This window comes from Varanus komodoensis, unplaced genomic scaffold (genome assembly GCF_004798865.1).
Source record: "Varanus komodoensis strain SLA01 unplaced genomic scaffold, ASM479886v1 scaffold16, whole genome shotgun sequence".
NCBI lineage: Eukaryota > Metazoa > Chordata > Lepidosauria > Squamata > Varanidae > Varanus > Varanus komodoensis.
The window spans coordinates 13,464,544-13,482,153 of NW_025335468.1; the positions used below are offsets into that span (position 1 = coordinate 13,464,544).

Below are 17,610 nucleotides of genomic sequence, written 5' to 3' on the forward strand. Positions count from 1 at the left end.
GGATCTCATTAAACAGAGTCGAAATTATTAACATTGACATTATTGACAAGAACCGTCTATAACCTGCTTGGCCCTCTAATTTACAGGTTGCAGGTTTTATTGGGGCAATCTGTTATTATAGTGTTTGACTGCATATGCACTGCCTGTTTGTATACTGTTTTGTTTAATCCCGCAAGCAACCTGGAGGTTTTACTCTTAAAGGTGGCATAACAGTAGTTTGAAGCGAGTAAGTTCTCCTAGGCGATGGTTTTCTGTAACCCACCCCTTCCGCAGCAGGTCGAAGCAGCCTCTCCGCTTCTGACCTGGTTTTGTTCCGAGGCTGGCCTTGCCTGACCCTGTATTCAAATCAGAGCGCCGCACCGATGCTGCCTGAGTTATGCAAGTGCTTTCGCCGCTTCTTGAGCAACTTTGCGGGGAGAAGTAAACATGCCACGGGGTGGAGTGAGGGGACGCGCTGTGCCCGGGCGGGAAAGGAGCCGCGCCCCGAAAGATCCCTGGAACTGCCGGCGGCGCGGCTCACTCTGCGGCTCCCCAGAGGCGCAGCTTGCTGTCCGAGCGGGAACGAGCGGAGGCGGGCGAGGACAAAGGGGGCAAGGAGTAGGCGCGCCAAGGGCGGCGGGCAGCGTGGAGCATCGGCCAATCAGGCTCCCCGCCGCTTGACAGGCGCCCTCGGCGCCCTATCAGCTGCCGCAGTGACCCGTGCCGTGAGCCGGGGCGGCTGGAGCGGAGTCGCGGCGCTGGGTGCTGGGCCGCCCGGGCGAGGGAGCGGGCGGCATGTGGTCGGAGGGTCAGGCGGTGGGCTCGGCGGCGGCGGCGGCGCTCCTGTTCCTCGTGCTGTTGCTGGTGGTGAGGCAATTGCTGAAGCAGAGGCGGCCGGTCGGCTTCCCTCCTGGCCCGGCGGGACTCCCGCTCATCGGCAACATCCACTCCCTGGCCTCGGAGCAGCCGCACATCTACATGAAGAGGCAGAGCCAGCTCTACGGGCAGGTACGGCAGCGCCGCGAGGGAAGGAGGAGCCAGAGAGCGAGCGAAACTCCTCGCTTACGTCCCCAGCCTGGTGCCCCGTGGATGGCTCGGGGTACAACTGGGGATGCTGGGAGTTGTAGTCCAACTCACCCGCAGGGCATCAGGTTGGGGATAGCTGCGCTCTATAGGACAGACTTCTCCGTCCTCATGCCTTCCGGATGTGCTGGACTACAACGTCCATCAGCTCCAGATCGCGTGGCCAGTGGTGCGGAGTGTGTAGTCCAACATGTAGGGAAAGCACCAGGTTGGGGAAGGCGAACGAGAAGTTTTGCCTCATGTCTGGCTGGAGAGTCGCTTCCTGATTCCCAAAGTCAAAAGCGGCCCCTCCAGATCTTTATCCAACCACTTTATCCAACACATTCAAACTGTGTCAGAAGCGTCCTGTAAAATCACAAGTCTGTTGTTACGATCCCTGGTTGTGGGGCCAACTTCTACCAGTTCTGCTCAAGCTCTGTCAATAGGAAGCCAGGCATTCTGACCAAACACCTATTTTCCCAACCTTCCTAGAACCAGGAGGGCTTGGGATGCAAACCTGAACATACCTACTTGGGAATAAGTCCAACTGATATGAACAGGCTTAACTTTGAACAAGTTATATCATAGTTGTGTTAGATCAGCCTCCCACAACCTGGTATGTTAGATACTGAACCGTTTCTAGTGTCAGAAGTTAATCTTTTGGGCTTCAAAAATGACCCCAGTACGACATTACACCTTGGTTAGAAACAGAACAACAAATCAGAATGCATCCGGAGATGCCAAATGAATAATTGGTCAGCATGCAAACAGTCCATTATCCTCCCCGTGCTAAATAGAAATGTAATGTTTTGTGTTCCTAGAAATGTTGACTGGTTTCTAATGCAGGGGAAGTCACATAACTAGGAACTACAGTCAGGTTGCTATGGTTTTCTTTTAAAACAAAGGTAACAATTGAGGATTCATAATAATCATTCATAAAATAATATCTGTTCACAGGAGAATGTGATCTGAAAATTATTTTCAGAAAATGTCAGAAAATTTGGTAACTCCATTTACATGAACTGTCACTTGAAGTAAATATTTTGACTGGGTATGATACCAATCATATAAACAGACTTTTTAAAAGCAAACTTTTCCTTTGAGTAGTAGAAAGAGTTGGTAACTGTTGGCTCAGGAAAACTGCCTTTGACCTAGACCAGGGGTGGCCAGACTTGTTCAACAGAAGAGTCACATACAGTACATTCCAGATGTTTAAGATCAGCCACAAAATAGGCTCAAATGGCCACATGTGGCTTGCAAGTCTCAGTTTGGCTACCCCTCACTCAGACCTAAATCTGACTGAGAAGTAGCTGAAGTCAAACCTTCATACATTTGGGCCATCGCCTACACCAGCCCTTCCCATCCTGGTCATCTACATATGAGCTAAAGTACTACTTCCACTATCCCAGGGCAGCATGGGCGTGCCATCTGGAGAAATTGGTGTAGTAAAAATATAATAAGTGTTTTATTTTCTTTTTCATTTTAAAGATAAACTGAATGTCTTTGCTCATCTGTTTAATGTAAAGATTCCTGTAACAATACATTTCTTTATAGATATTTTGTTGCAAATATGTATACACCTTAGGAAATATGTGCCAAATTTGTGCTAATGTGTGTAGGTTTGAAATAGGAGAATTTCAGTACATTGCAGTTGGGCTGAATTTTAGTATAGAATCTCTCTTTGTGGGTTCCAGAAAGACCAAATTGTCCTGGCACTGCATATGATAGGGAACACTTATTGGCAGAATCTGGTACTCATGTAAAGCTTCAAATTCCTGATGTGAAATTTTGACATTATAAAAATGTATGTAAATTGCCAGATACATTTTATTAGTATAGATTTTTAAAAGAAAATATTTCTACTTGGTTGAATGAAGTACAATAAATCCTGCTTTTTCATGACACAGATGAGTTTTCATGAGCCCGGGCCTCATGTTTTCCTCCCCTCTTCAAGAGAAAATCGAAAACTTAATTACAGTTCCCCACAGTACCCAAACCCCAGCAACTGCATTCTTATTTGAACTATGTCAATAAGGACAAGAAATGCTACAACTGTGGTTTTAGATCCTGTCTTTCTTCTTGCTAAACATAATTTAATTACATTCCCCAAGTCCAGACATGATAGGGAGCTGCGGTTAGCTTCGGTTTGGAAGCAGACAGTTTCAATGTCCTGCTGCAATGCATGGAAGAGGAGGAGCAGTCGATGCATAATTTTGTGGCTCGTGTCCTCATTGCATGTGAACTGAGCCACCATGTAACCCTGTGGGAAATAGCAGGAAATGCTGCTGCTAGAGTGCAGAGCATTTAACTAGATTTGCAAGTGTAACTAAGACAGTTTCATGTTAGACTCATAGCAATCTATTTCAGACCTGTCTGTCAAAGAAACATACAGTAAGAAGATACCTTTCCTTACCGGGCCTCTTTCATTCTCTTTGCTGAAAGACCGACATGGCAATTCTCCCACCAGCCACAACTGCATTGCTAATCATATTTGGGTACCTCCTGTGACAATACAAGTATCCAGTGCCCTGCAGAAATACTCACCTCCCTTTGATGTTCACCACTTGGAATTCAAATAGATTTAATTGCATTGTTACAACCTTATATACACCAGAGACCGAATGCTGTGCAGGCGTGAAATATTTTTACTGTGGCACAAAAGTTAGATGAACAAAAGGAAACTGGCACTTATTGGTTGCATAAATATTTCCCCACCCCTTCCTTGCTGCAGCATGTCCAAAATGTTCTGATGCAACCCATTGCCTCCAGAAGCCAGTATGAGTAGTTGAATGGAATCCACATGTGTGCAATTTTAGCACAACATGATCTCAGCTTAAGTGCATCTGCTTCTGCAAGTTTAAAGAGTTTGGTGGAGAGCCTATCTAAAGAAACAACGGCATGAAGACCAAGGAGCTATCAGAGCAACTTCAGGATAAAATTGGTCTGAAGCATCAATCAGGGACGGTGATTGGAACTATGAACACTCCCTGCAGCACCATTAAAGTCATTAGGACAAAACTGAAAGTGCATGGCTCAAGCTTGATTCTGCCAAGAAAAGGCCATCCAACAAAACTCAGCCACTGGACAGAGAAAGAGAAGCAACCAAGAGGCAATGGTAACTCTGAAGGAGCTGGAGAGAACCAGCCGAGAAACTGTCCATGGGGTGGCTATAACCTGGATGCTGCACGAACCTGGTGTGTATCAAAGAGTAGCAAGAAGAAAGAACAGATCCATAAGTAAGTCCATTTGAAGTTTGCAGAAAGCAAGTGGGAAAGAGCTGCTCTCATCTTATGAGACCATAATGGAACTTTGGGGACTTGTGGTGCAAAGCCAACCGTGTTTATTGTCCGGGGAACACCGTCGCTATGATGAAGTATGGTTGTGGCAGAATCATGTGGTGGGAATGCTTTGCCTTGGCAAGGAGTGAAAAACTGGTCAGCACTGAGAGCAGAATGGATGGGGCCAAATACAGGGTATTTCTAGAAGAAACCTGTTTCAGTCAGTAGGAGACTGGGACTGGAGCAGAGGTTCCCCTTCCAGCAGGACAAAGACCCTAAACACACAGCCAACACATTACTGAAACAAGCACCTGTGTCTTAGAATGGCCCAGTCAACCCCCAGACCTTAGTCTGGTTGAGAATCTGTAGCAAGACTGCTGTCCATCAGAGGTGCCCATCCAACCTGACAGAGCTGGGGCATTTTTGCCAGGAATAATGGGCAGACATTGCATGATTTAGGTGCGCAAAGCTAATAGAAACTTACCCAAGAAGCTTTGCAACTGAATTGCTACCCAAAGATGCTTCTACCAAGTATTTGACTCTCTCTGTGTTAGAACACTTATGCAACCAAAAAGTGCCACTTTCTTGTTGTTTACACAGCTTTTTGCCATAATTTGGTGCCTTCTCAATGTTGAGTATCAGGTGTGCCTCAAACAGTGCCAATCAAATCAATTTCATTTTGTAGGTTCAAACATGACAAAATGTGGACAAGTCAGAGGCGAGCGAAATACTGCTGCCAGGCACTGTACATAATCCCTCCTGGGAAAGGGCAGGAGGGACATTCTCTGTGTTTGGTGGTGACAAGTCTGGCCAACGCACAGGACTGGGGTGGTTATATTGGTTCATGATAACATTACATGTTCATACATAAACTTGTGAGCCAACTATGAATGTAGGCAAATAGTACTTGTTATAGAAGGCAAATCTTTCTATAATTAAATGTTGTGCTGCTCACCTCGCAACTAGAGAATTAGCTATATGTATAACATGTATATAATGTAATACTTTTGTAATGATGAAATGTGATAAGTATTATTTTGTACTGTATAACCATAACTTGACATCATCTCTCTGTTATTTTAGACTGATGATAATGATGATGATGGTGATGTTCAATATCTTTTCTTATTTTGAAAGATCTTCAGTCTTGATCTTGGAGGAATATCCACCGTTGTACTGAATGGCTACGATGCAGTGAAAGAATGCCTTGTTCAGCAAAGTGAAGTGTTTGCAGACAGGCCGTCTCTTCCTTTGTTCAAGAAGCTCACCAAAATGGGTGGTAGGTGCTCTTGTTACCAATGTTTGGCTTGCTTGTTGATGTTTGTTTTGTTGAAGCTTATTGCATTCAGCATTTGTTTTAAATATACACAGAACTCTCTTGCCTATTTAAGACTTTAAAGAAATAACAATGAAGCGATTTTCATCAACGATCTGTACTTTCTGGTGTGCTCTGCAAAAGCCCTTGTGCTCTGTTATGAATAACAAATTTGAAGCTGAACTTGCCAGCTGATTGGAAACATCACACTTTGAAGCCTTCCTGCTGAGTTTGAACGTCCTCAGTTGGCTCTTGGGTTCTGCATTGCTATACCATGCATGCAAAAATAGGTGTTTCTAATCATCCTTCTATTTCTGATCTTCAGGGTAGAATGCCAATGCTTGTGTAGCAAAAATGACACCACCCACAGCCAAGGGAAGAATCTGCAGTTGCAGGGAAATCCTGAAGTACGCAGGAGAGTGTGAAAGGAGGCAGAATGGAAACAAAGTTGAAACTGTCTGTGGGATATTCGCACCAGGCTACAGAGGCTTTTTAGGGTTTCGCACACTGCAGAAAATGTGGCTCAGGAACTCTGTGCATCCTTCTCTGTGCCATAGTGGAGGATCAGAGCTTGTTTCCAACAGCCAGTCACTCCAGCGTGGACCTAGATGAGGGCGGATGAGAAGGAGGGATGCATGACTTCTTCTAGCACCTCCTTTCCCAGATGGCCCCCTCCCTCTTGGATTAACCCCCTGTTTCCCCTCTGCCTTCCACCCCATTCTGCTGCTAAGGGTTCTGGGGGTAGGGGAAGACAAGGAGGGATTGTAAAGGGAGGACAGGAGATGAGCCAGACCATCCAAATAGTCCTGCCTTCTGTTAACACTGTGGCTGCCTGGCTGCCCCTGGGAAGCCCACAAGCAGGACATGAATGTAACAGCATCCTCCCGCTCATATTCGCCATTTACCACTGTACAGAGGCAGCTGCTGTTGATACAGGAGACAGCATAAAGTCCTCCGTGAATTTCTCCAGTCTCCTTTTAAAGCCATCCAAATTGGTGGCCATCGCTGTTGCAGGCCAGGCAAGGGCACCCACACAGTGAGGGACGGGGGTGATCCTCTCCCATCCTCTTGGCAGGGTGCGGCAGGTGCCTGCAGAACAGCTGTTAGGAAGAGCAGCTTGACTCGGTGCTGCCAGTGGCAAGGAGTGGTCAGGGTGGCCCTCGGTACACACAGGTCTTCACTCATCCATAAGCTAAGGCAACATGCTTCAAAGAAGCATGGGAACTTTTTGCGGCAGGTCTCCATTTGATGTGGGCCACCTCTTTCATATTCCTGTATTAGAAATAAGTGATCCTTTACACACAACTCTCCCAACTGCAGATTTACTACCCACAGTGTTATCAATTGTTGCAAAAGAGCCGGCTAAGCATTAGCAGATTTGTCATGGCTTGGAAATCCTGACTTCAGGGATTCAGCATCAGTTTCATTGGCATTTCCTCCCTGTATCAGAAGAATCAGTGGGTTAATGAATTAACTCCCCCACTGCTGGGCATTCAAAGTGCCCTAGGCTTATTTTCTCAAGGTGTGATGAATGGGACCTGGAGTGCACTGTATCTCATGTTCTTTATTTCATTGTACATTTCTTTAGACATGTTGTAGAGGAGTTGCATTTCTTAACTCTCAGCTTTAAAAGTAATCTGTGTTATAAACTTTTGGTAGCTGTTTCACTGGCACCAAGCTAGCCATATCAAAACTGGTGTGAGCAAGTTTGTGTGGTACCCTTGTAAACAGACATCTAGAATCCCTTGTGAAAGATGGAGGGGATGCTGAACAGAAACAACTAACGGGATCCCAGCTGGCTGTGGTTTAGTTCTGTGCATTTGTGTCTGATACGCTGTTTGCCTGGCAGTCAGAGCTGGTTGATCAGAAATGCTGCTAAAGAATGTGCCAGATGAGCACCTTCTAGTGGTAACATGCCGCTAAAGCAGTTGTAGTTGAAAAGCATTTCTTTCATTGTACGTTAGCAACCTGTGAGTACAGAGTCAAGAGTTAGAAATACACCCATCAAGATGAAAAGGTTCTCCTGGATTCTGAAAAGTGTCTTCCTCATCAGAACAGAACAGGACCTACATTGCTGAGTGCTTTTCATTCTACAGTTGGTGAAAAAGGCCAAGTTTGTGCTTCGTGATTGAAGCTGCAATTTGAAACATATTTGTTAGGGAGTAAATACGATTAAATACAGTGGGGCTTATGAGAAAGACATATAGAATTGTGCAGATCTTTCAGTGAAAGCTCTGGAAAGCTTTGAGTGAAAGCTCTGGAAACATGTGGCATCTTTGATTTAATTCAGTTACAAATAAAGTCAGCATCTGAGCAGCAAGTGCACTCCTCTCACTTCACCTTTTCTGCAGCACCTTTTCAATGAGCAGGTGCCCCCTGCAGTGGAGACAACAGTGTTGGTCTGATTCTGGCAGTTTCACCCACCGTATTCAACAGCACAGAGGTGTATAAATAAAAGAGCATATAGAAACTTGGAACAAGTAATTTAACATTTAGCAAGAGAGCCACAACATCAATCCAAGACATCATCTTATTCTCAGTAGCAGTTTTTTCTCAGCCCAGATCCCTGTAGATGTACTGGGTCACAGTTCCATCATTCCTGACCCTTGGCCATGTTGACCAGCACCAGTGGGGAGTTGTAGTGGAGGACATCTGCTTTTGAGGATAATGCGATGCCCTCAGTAGGGCTGTTCAAAAGAATCTGGCAGTCTATGAAGAGTTACTGTCTCTTGTCCGTATGCCTAAACACACACACTCCAGATCCAGTCTCGCAGGTAACTTGCTCATTTGGGAAAGTATTTGTATTCCTTAGCTCTTTTTTAAGGGGGCCACCAACTAATCAGTTTTTACTATTAGTTTAATAAAGGATCAACAACTGTAACAGTATGCAGAATTGTAAACACCTCTATCATGTCTCCCCTTTCTTTTTTTTGTAAGGGGGTGTGCCCCAAATCTGTTAGGACAGGTCACCCAGCTTTGTGGAGCAGATCTGGGGTGTGAATGAGGGAATTACCTAGACAAGGGAAGGTCCATTCCACTAACGGTCGACCTCACTGGATCCAGCCCCATGTCTTTGCATATATGTATGTACCTGTTACCATAGATACAGGGCAGAGGTGAAAAAAGAAAAGCAAACAGAGAAAGCAGCATCCTGGGTTAAACATGTCGATACTTGTGTATTTCAGGTTTATTGAACTCAAGATATGGCAGAGGCTGGACAGAACATCGCAAATTAGCTGTAACCTGTTTTCGGGTTTTTGGATATGGTCAAAAGTCCTTTGAGAGCAAAATATCAGAAGAATCCATGATTTTCCTGGAGGCTATTGATACCTATAAAGGCAAGCCTTTTGATCTGAAATACTTGATAACGAATGCAGTTTCAAATATCACTAACTTGATTATTTTTGGAGACCGATTTACATATGAAGATACTGAATTTCAACATATGATTGAAATATTTAGTGAAAACATTGAATTGGCTGCTAGCGCGTCTGCATTTTTGTATAATGCTTTCCCTTGGATCGGTGCCTTTCCCTTTGGAAAACATCAACAGCTCTTTAAAAATGCAGCTGAAGTTTATACTTTTCTGCTCTGTCTGATTCAGCGTTTCTCCAAGAATAGGAAGCCTCAGTCTCCTCGACATTTCATAGATGCATATTTAGATGAGATGGACAAAAATAAAAATGATCCAGAATCTACATTTTCAATGGAAAACCTGATTTTTTCTGTTGGAGAGCTCATAATCGCTGGAACAGAGACTACAACAAATGTTTTGAGATGGGCTGTGTTGTTCATGGCGCTTTATCCCAATATTCAAGGTAAGTGTTGCACCCTTGCTGTGAAACCCTGGCCCTTGCGATTCAGCGTCTGGATCCCGAGTGGGGCTTTTGTGCCTAGCCTTGGTCAGTACTGATTGTGTGAGATTTCTGCTGTCTCACCTGGCCCAACTGATGCCCACCCTATTTGCACATCTAGTTACTCTTGAAAGATTTTGGATGTTTCTTTCTCCTCCTTTCTGTGGCGTGGTGTATTTGGCAGGGAGGGTATGCTGACGGGTGGATTTCTATGCTTAAGTAACGCTCAAGGAAGGAATTATAATCCTCATAATTACTTGACCGTGAGCCTTACTTGCCGTTGTTGGTGGCACTGTACTTGTTTGAAATGTCTGGTTTTTGTCGTCAGGATATCGCTGCCTCTTTCATTTTCCAGCAGACAAAAAAGCTAGACTGTGTATGTGTGAGATGGAGAGAGAAGGGAGGGGAGAGATGGGATGTTTCATAAAAAGGTTATTCTCAAATAGCATCAAAGTCACCCTCCCTCTGCCCATGTGAAGAGTGGATTCCAAACTGAAGATCCCCTCCTCCCTTCCAAACCTGCTTGGAAGTTCCTGCTGCTTGTGGGACAGATGGTGGGAACACTGGAGGTTACTTAACTGGCCCACTCGTTTGACTTGGCAGCAGCTCACTAGGTTGATGGATTCACATCCCTCCTTCTCAGACCTTATTTGCTGTACAGTGTCCCCCCTTGAACCCAAGGCAACTCCCACTGGTTAATCTTGCCATTTTCATGCCACATCCCAACCCCTCTTCTGTATCTAGTTGCCATTCTTTCTCTGAACTTTCCAAATGAAAATGCAGTGCTTTGAGAGAAGCAGGCCCTATAATAGAGTATATTAAAATATTTCTTGCCTTACTTGCCCCTTTAGCAAAATGTATCCTGACACGCATAAAGTGCATGTAAAAGGCTGTTAGGAAACAACTTGTATTTGTAACACAAGAAAGCAGCAAATGTTACTTGCCAAAAACTCTATGAAGAATCCACAAAATACTAAAACACTTACTGGAAGTTCACATTTAAAACTGGAAAAAATCTAATTGGACTGAAAAATTAGGTCTGGATACATACAGGTCACAAATTTACTGTGATGTCCATTACATGGGTGTGGGTACTCTGTTCTCTTTGATGTTAGATTTGCTGGCCTGCTAGCAGAACTGGAATTCTATGCTGGAAGTCCGGGCTTCCTTGGGGTTGGTGGTAGTGTTGGGATACATGGGGGTGTTACTGTGCACCCCATGAGCAATTTTCACATTACTAGGCATGATAATCAGATCTGTGGACAAGAAGAAGCTTGGAAACCTTGCACGGGGAGCAGATGGGCGGCCGAGTCAGCTGACATTAAAGTTGGGCTAGAGGAGAGGAGCTGGGGATGCAACAGACATACACAAAACCCTCCGGAATAACTTCTAGTGTCAGCACGTTTCAGGCAATTATCATAGCTGGGTTAGTAAAAAGACACAACTAAATGGTTGCCTGAACCAAAGGTGGCTATTGACCTGGGGACAACAGAGCATTGCAAGAAAATGCTCTTGCTCAGTGACATTCATTCCCCAGTCAAATAAAAACCACTAAGACAAGTTAGGAAATGTCTGTAGAATCATAGAAGTAAACAAAACGCCATGAGAAATGAAGTGGCAGGTTAAGAGTGTGGCGGTCAGCGTCTCCTCATCCTTTGTTCAGTCACTTGTGAAGCTGTGGCAGTAAAAGGAGGATACAGAGTTGGGAGCTCCCAGCAGGCAGCGATCCCACCCACCGGTGGTGTATGCACTGGGCAGGGGTTTTCATTTCCTCTTGTAGCCTTTGTCAGCAAATACCACATTATCATTCTCTTGGTTTTAAGGTTTAAAATCTAGTCTGTTAGCAGCTATTTATATAGTAATTATGTCGAGGGTTCAGAAAAACTGCATCTCATGACCCCAGCGATATACAGACAGGAAATAGGAGCCTGTCCAGCTAAGACAAGGCCTGCTTAATCTATTGTACGTAAATTCCTCCTCCTGCTCCTGGTGGCGAGGTATTGCAATGCCTTTGTGGGTTGATCAGACTAATTGAGGGGAGTCATTGTATGAGTCAGTGGCAAAGAGTTCCAAAGCACTGTGCTGTAATAAATCCTTAATCAGTACGCTTTTGTAGGTTGGACCCCATCGTTCCAAATGGATAAAGCACAATGGTTTCTTAGTTGAAGTGTGTATGTATAGGAGGGGGCGGGTTTCACAAGTGCTACAGACAGCCGTAAGTATGTTGCTGTTCTGTGCAGAGAACAAATGTTGAGATGAAATTGGAAAGGAACGCGGCAGATATTGTACTGATCAAATATGTTAAGGATAAATACCACGTCTACAGTTTTTCACCAAATCGTTGACCGTTCCTTAATAAACCGAAAACTTTTTTTCTTGACAGGGCAAGTTCATAAAGAAATTGATTTAGTCATTGGGCCAAGCAAAGCACCCTGCCTAGAAGATAAATGTAGAATGTCATACACAGAAGCCGTGCTGCATGAAGTTTTGCGCTTCTGTAATATAGCTCCACTAGGTATTTTCCACGCCACTTCAAAGGATACGGTTGTGTGCGGTTACTCCATCCCTCATGGAACTACAGTAATTACAAATCTCTATTCAGTACATTTTGACGAAAAGTACTGGACTAACCCAGAAATGTTTTGTCCTGAGAGATTTTTGGACAGTTCTGGACTGTTTGTCAAGAAGGAAGCCTTTGCTCCTTTTTCTCTAGGTAAGAGTTCATACTTACCCATGAAACTAGAAGCAACACATTTGTGAACTGAGGAAAGGCGATCAGTACAATGCACTATTTGGCCAAGTAACAAGTAACAACAAGTATCTTGCTTTCATCAACTACTTCATTTTAAATTATGTATTTTTAATTAATAAAACACCAGTTCAGCACCAAGATATTGATGAAAGACTGGACTACTCAGTGTCTTTCTGTGGAAGAAGTCAGTAACCTGCTCATCTAAGAATCATAGTCATAGGACTGGCTTCTGGTTAGGGGGTTTCCTCAAACCTTGTCTGCGTTCTTGACTGCTTCTTGCCTGTCTCTGCTGCTCTCATGCATTGACAACATCAGCGTGCTTCTCATGCTTGAAAATGATGTGGCAATGTGTGCGCATCCAGGACAGGAGTGCATAAAGATCAATTAAAGGGGCACTGGACCGGGGAATTAGGTGAGGGCAGCTTGCCTTGCTTTCTAGTTCGTGGCTTGCCTAGGGCTACTTGCCTTGAGAAGTAGCAACTGCAGCCTTCTCTGGCTTTGTTTGAAGACTTCACTATTCCAGGGGAAAACTTGTGTATTCTTGCAACAAATGCCTTAATTGGAAAATGACTTCTGGGTGCTGCACAACCTTTATATAAGGATAGGCTTGGATTCTGTGCTGTCATTCTGCGGATAGAAGCCGTTGTTCCAGCAGAACCGAGAGTGAGGTAGAATCGTAGGTGAGTAGAGTTGGAAGTGGCCTGTGAAGCCATGGAGTCCAGCCCCCTGCTCAGTGCAGAATTCCAAGATAAAGCACCTTTGACAGATAGCTGCCCAACTGTCTCATGGATGCCCCTGGAATTCTGCTTGGGAGGACCGGAAACTCTCCAGAACGTATTTAGGGTGGTGTAAGTGGGCTGCAGGAGGGATGAGAGAGAGAGAGAAGGTCTCATCACTTTAGTGGGCATCCACTAGCATGGTGTTGAACTTATTTATAGAGTGATCCTAGCGGAAGCCCAATTTGAGTGTCAAATAGCTTGATATGTTCATTATTTTCTTTACTCTTCTTCATGGAAAGCTTTATCCAGGCACATCTGTTGCATTCCAGCATTTGAATTCTGAACAGAGTCTAAAAAGCCATAGGATAATTTGGAATTCCAGCTGCAACTGGGGAAGTTGCTCCAAGGGTGGAGCTGGGACTCCAGACTAGGAGCACCTTCCCCACCCTCGCAGCCGGTGTGGAAAGAGCCATGCCAGCTGTGGCAGCAGGAGCAGGGACTCACTTTGGGGGCAAAGAGGCAATGCAGATGCCAGCACTGGAGAGCCAGTGTGGTGCAGTGATTAAGAGCAGGGACTGGGACTCAGGCGATCTGGGTTCGAGTCCCTGCTCAACCATGGAGCCAACTGGGTGACTTTGGGCCAGTCACAGACTCTCAGCCCAACCTACCTCACAGGGTTGTTGTTGTGGGGAGAAGATGGAGGAGGAGAATGATGTAAGCTGCCTTGAGCCCTTTGTAGGAAAAAGGCAGGATAGAAATCGAAAAATAAATAAATAAGTATGCAGTGCCTGGGCAGTACCTCAGCCTCCTCTCATTGCACGCTGAGATCCGCCCTTGCTGGCTGAACTGGCGTGTCTCCATGTTCAGCACAGCAGGAAAAAAGCAGAAGCAGCCTTTGCCTCTGTGCTTTTCCTGCCGTGTATAGGATGCCCATCATTCTCTCACTCGGAGGTTATGGCCACCATCATCAGACTGCACCCATTTGGACCTTTTTCAACAAATCGGCAACAAACTAGACAAACTTTGTTTTCTAAATTGACCCCCTTTAACTGCGGTTATTATAGAATGAAATGTATAAATGCAAACAAATTGTTCTGGGTTTGGCAAAGATCAAGTGATGGCTTTGCTGTTTAAAATGTATAGTTATTTTGCTTTTATTCTAGATGCATTACAGTTGCTCCTTGATAATAAAAATTTTTATTTCAATACTATTTCTTCATTTTCTCCCTTCAGGACGAAGGCATTGTTTAGGAGAACAGCTGGCCAGAATGGAAATGTTTTTATTTTTTACGTCATTACTTCAACGATTTCATCTGCATTTTCCTAGTTCTTGGACTCCAAACCTCAAGCCAAAATTAGGCATGACTTTGCAACCTCATTCATACCTTATCTGTGCAGAGAGACGATATTGAACCCAAAGGTGGTAGCAATAGATCAAAGTGCAGGGACCAGGAAAAAATGGTGAGATGATAAATAAAGCCATTGCTTCTTTGACTTAATCGTCTAAATGCTGCCTGGGTGCAAAAGAACAGAACCAAAACCTGCTGTACACAATAGCGGGATTTCCAATATGTGCAAGGGGAGTTGTTGTTGTTGCTGTTACCTGCTGTCAAGTCTCTTTGTTTAATGATGCCCCTATGAGTGAAAGCATTCCAAAATGTCCTATTTATGACAACCCTGTTCAACTCTTGTAAATTCCAGGCTGTGGCTTCCTTTGTTCTTTATGGAGTCAATCCAAGGTGAGGAAAGGAGTTAATTTTTGAGGGGAGTGACCTTAAAGATGCCCTGTGACTCTGAAATGTAGAAACCAGGATATGAGTGGTAATTTGTAGCAAGACAAGAACCTTCTCTATTCAAGCTCATTCTCTTAGAAAAGCTCAAAATGGCTATCAAGCAGCTGATAGAATCTCTCCATCTGATTTCTGATGCCTTCTAGGCAAGGACCATCTGTTTTACATGTATTGAAGAGCTGTGCCCTCCTTCAGCCAGTTCAGGCTCTGACAGCTTGGATTAAGCATTTATCCCTCAGTTTAGAGATACATATTGGAAAACATCTCATTGCTGCAGGCAGCTCAGATGTGATATCTTTATACCTGCGCATCACTTCACTGATACTTTCTGCAACCCTTTTTGGTTAAGGACCTGAACTGAGTGACTGACTGGGACCATAGTATACCTGTCCTAAAAGATTTACATGGGATGCCAATTACTTTGTATGTGCAACTCCTTGTTCTTTTTAACTTTTGACGCCTAACTGAGTTGGGATCTCACTATCTAAGGGACCACCTGTCTTGCTAGGAACCTACCTGCCAGCCTGAGTATGAAGATCTGCAGAAGAGAACTTGTTATGGGCTCTGTTTTCCACAGAGGTCCCTTTGTTGTGCCTGTATGAAAGGGCTTTCCTCCGGGTTGCCACCCAACTGGGATATGTTCCTTTGGGAACTGTGATCAATCCCAAATCCCTTGGCTTTTAGAAAGGGCGTAAAGGTGCATCTTTCAGTTTAATCTTAAAAGGTATAGTTTTAATGTTTTAACAATTTTAATATTCTTGTTTTTATTGTTTTACAATGCTATTTTAAATAGTTGTATCCTGTCTTGTATATAAATGTTAAAACTAAATAAATAATAATGATCCCACATGGATGAAGCTGGTATTAATAAAATATTTAATCAAACAGCTTTAGAAATTACACTCCTATATAGCCAGGTAATGCCTAGTCACTTTCACCTTTTGTTGGCAATGCAGGAATGTCATATTTTAAAATTCCTAGGAGCCAGATAAAGAATCTCAGCAAGGGACTGTGTAAAAAGGGATTGCAACAACCCACTGGATCTTGCTAATGAAACATTTTATTTGGAAACAAAACCACTTATATCTTTGCTGGAGGCTTATCTTTGGAAGCACCTTCTTAATAATAGTGAATATATCTTTGAACAGCTAAGATCAATATTTCTTTTGCAATGAAATTACATAGGTACAGTAAAAGGCTATGCAAGAAAACTTCAGATTTGTGTCCATTGCATTTAAGAAGCAGCTTCACTTTGTTGATTTGGTTTCTTCTTGCTTTGAAGGGTCACTATTTGATAAACAAGGACAGTGTCCAGCGGGGTGCTAAGTCACGCCCCCACCAGTTCTCTCGTGTGAGTCATGTTGGTGCACCTGGATTCATGGGACTCAACATTTGCACAGCAGAGATCTGATGCTTCCCAGAAGCAACCCCAAAACAAGAAGAACATGGATTGGAACAAGTTGGTGAAGCTGCTTTCGGTGCGCTTTGCTGGCCTGTCCTCTTACAGAAATGAGTATTTGGAACTTTTGTTTCCCAAGGAAGTCTCCATTCTGCAAGCTTAGGCTGCCACATGCGGATGGGGATTGGTGGGGCTGAAGGGGCTCAAGCAGCATGTTGGATATTGCCCAAAGCTTTGTGTATGTGGACCAGTGATTTAAATGAGAAAACCGCAATGAATCTTGGACATTTTTAACAAAAATGTATTAAATTAACAGGACTCATTAGGTCTTTTTAGGACATTGAACCATGCCAAACATGAGACAAATAGATCCAGAGGGTTTTGTGTTGGGCACCTTTTTAAATTAAAAGCATTTAAAAATGTTTCTACCCCCCCCCCCCCGTCACTTTCTGTCTCTCTCAAAAAGCATGAAAGTCACAGGAAAGATTTCGACTAAAGTTTACGTTCATTGGAGAAGAGGCTCCAGAGTTACTCGTTATCCATTAAAATCTATGCATTTGAGGCTTCTGCTTATTAGCATAAACTGACAGAGGATGGGAAGCTGCTCCTGAAAAATGGCAGGTATCAGGAGAATGTGATTGAAAAGCACTCACAGTAGCAGGAAGAGGAACGTTAAGGCAGGTGCTGCTTGGTTCAGGGACACAGACAAAGAAAGAAAATCTTGAAATAACAGGCTTGAAAGAAGGAAGTGAAGACAAATAGCATGTCTGTTTAAGGCAGGAATCAGCAACCCACGGCTCTGGAGTTGCATGTGGCTCTTTCATCCCTCTGCTGCGGCTCCCGGTCACTCAAAAGACGCGTCACAACTGCCAATGTGCGACACCCACCGGCACGCCTTTTATTGAGCTTTTCGACCCCCTGTAGACCAACCATGGATAAATCCAAGAAAAGCAAAGTTCCAGAAGCAAACAGAACTTTTAAATGGTACGTGGGCAGATTCATTTGCTTTCACTGCTGACAAGACTGGTTTACTGGTATACTTAATATGTGGTGACAGATTGGCAAACAAAAAGTCGAATGTTGCAAGACATTTCCAGAATAAACACACAGCCTTTGCTGAAAAATATCTGGATGGAGATGCAACACACTATAGTTTTTTTATACATGGCATAAAGGTAAAAAACGATAGATGCAGTGTTATCTTCATTTTAGATATCAAAAGGGTTTTGGGGCTCCCGGTGTTTTCCGTGGGAAATGGGTCCAAATGGCTTTTTGAGTGGTTAAGCTTGCCAACCCCCGGTTTAAGGCATATACACAGGGAGGAGTGCAACTCAAAGCAACTGCACTGGGTGCAAGACCTTTTCCTAAAGTATGACAGACAAATTCTTTCATCAGTACAAAGTAGAGAAGAGCAAGTTGAGCTTTGCTCCCTTCCTGCTTCTTTCCAGCTGAAAGGCTCCTG

General features: G+C 44.1%; 1 protein-coding gene across 1 annotated transcript; it reads left to right on the plus strand.

Annotated features, from left to right (window-relative positions):
- Positions 1-774: 774 nt before the first annotated feature.
- LOC123021385 (vitamin D 25-hydroxylase) lies at positions 775-15,587 on the plus strand. Its single transcript, XM_044426099.1, has 5 exons — positions 775-987; positions 5,457-5,598; positions 8,820-9,452; positions 11,872-12,201; positions 14,193-15,587. The coding sequence occupies exons 1-5, from the start codon at positions 775-777 to the stop codon at positions 14,369-14,371; spliced, it is 1,497 nt and encodes a 498-aa protein (XP_044282034.1). The 3' UTR covers positions 14,372-15,587.
- Positions 15,588-17,610: the final 2,023 nt, after the last annotated feature.

Coding starts and splice junctions, on each gene's coding strand:
- LOC123021385 (XM_044426099.1), top strand. CDS start 775: ATGTGGTCGGAGGGTCAGGCGGTGGGCTCGGCGGCGGCGGCGGCGCTC. Junction 988..5,456: donor AGAGCCAGCTCTACGGGCAG/GTACGGCAGCGC, acceptor TTATTTTGAAAG/ATCTTCAGTCTTGATCTTGG. Junction 12,202..14,192: donor CTTTGCTCCTTTTTCTCTAG/GTAAGAGTTCAT, acceptor TTCTCCCTTCAG/GACGAAGGCATTGTTTAGGA.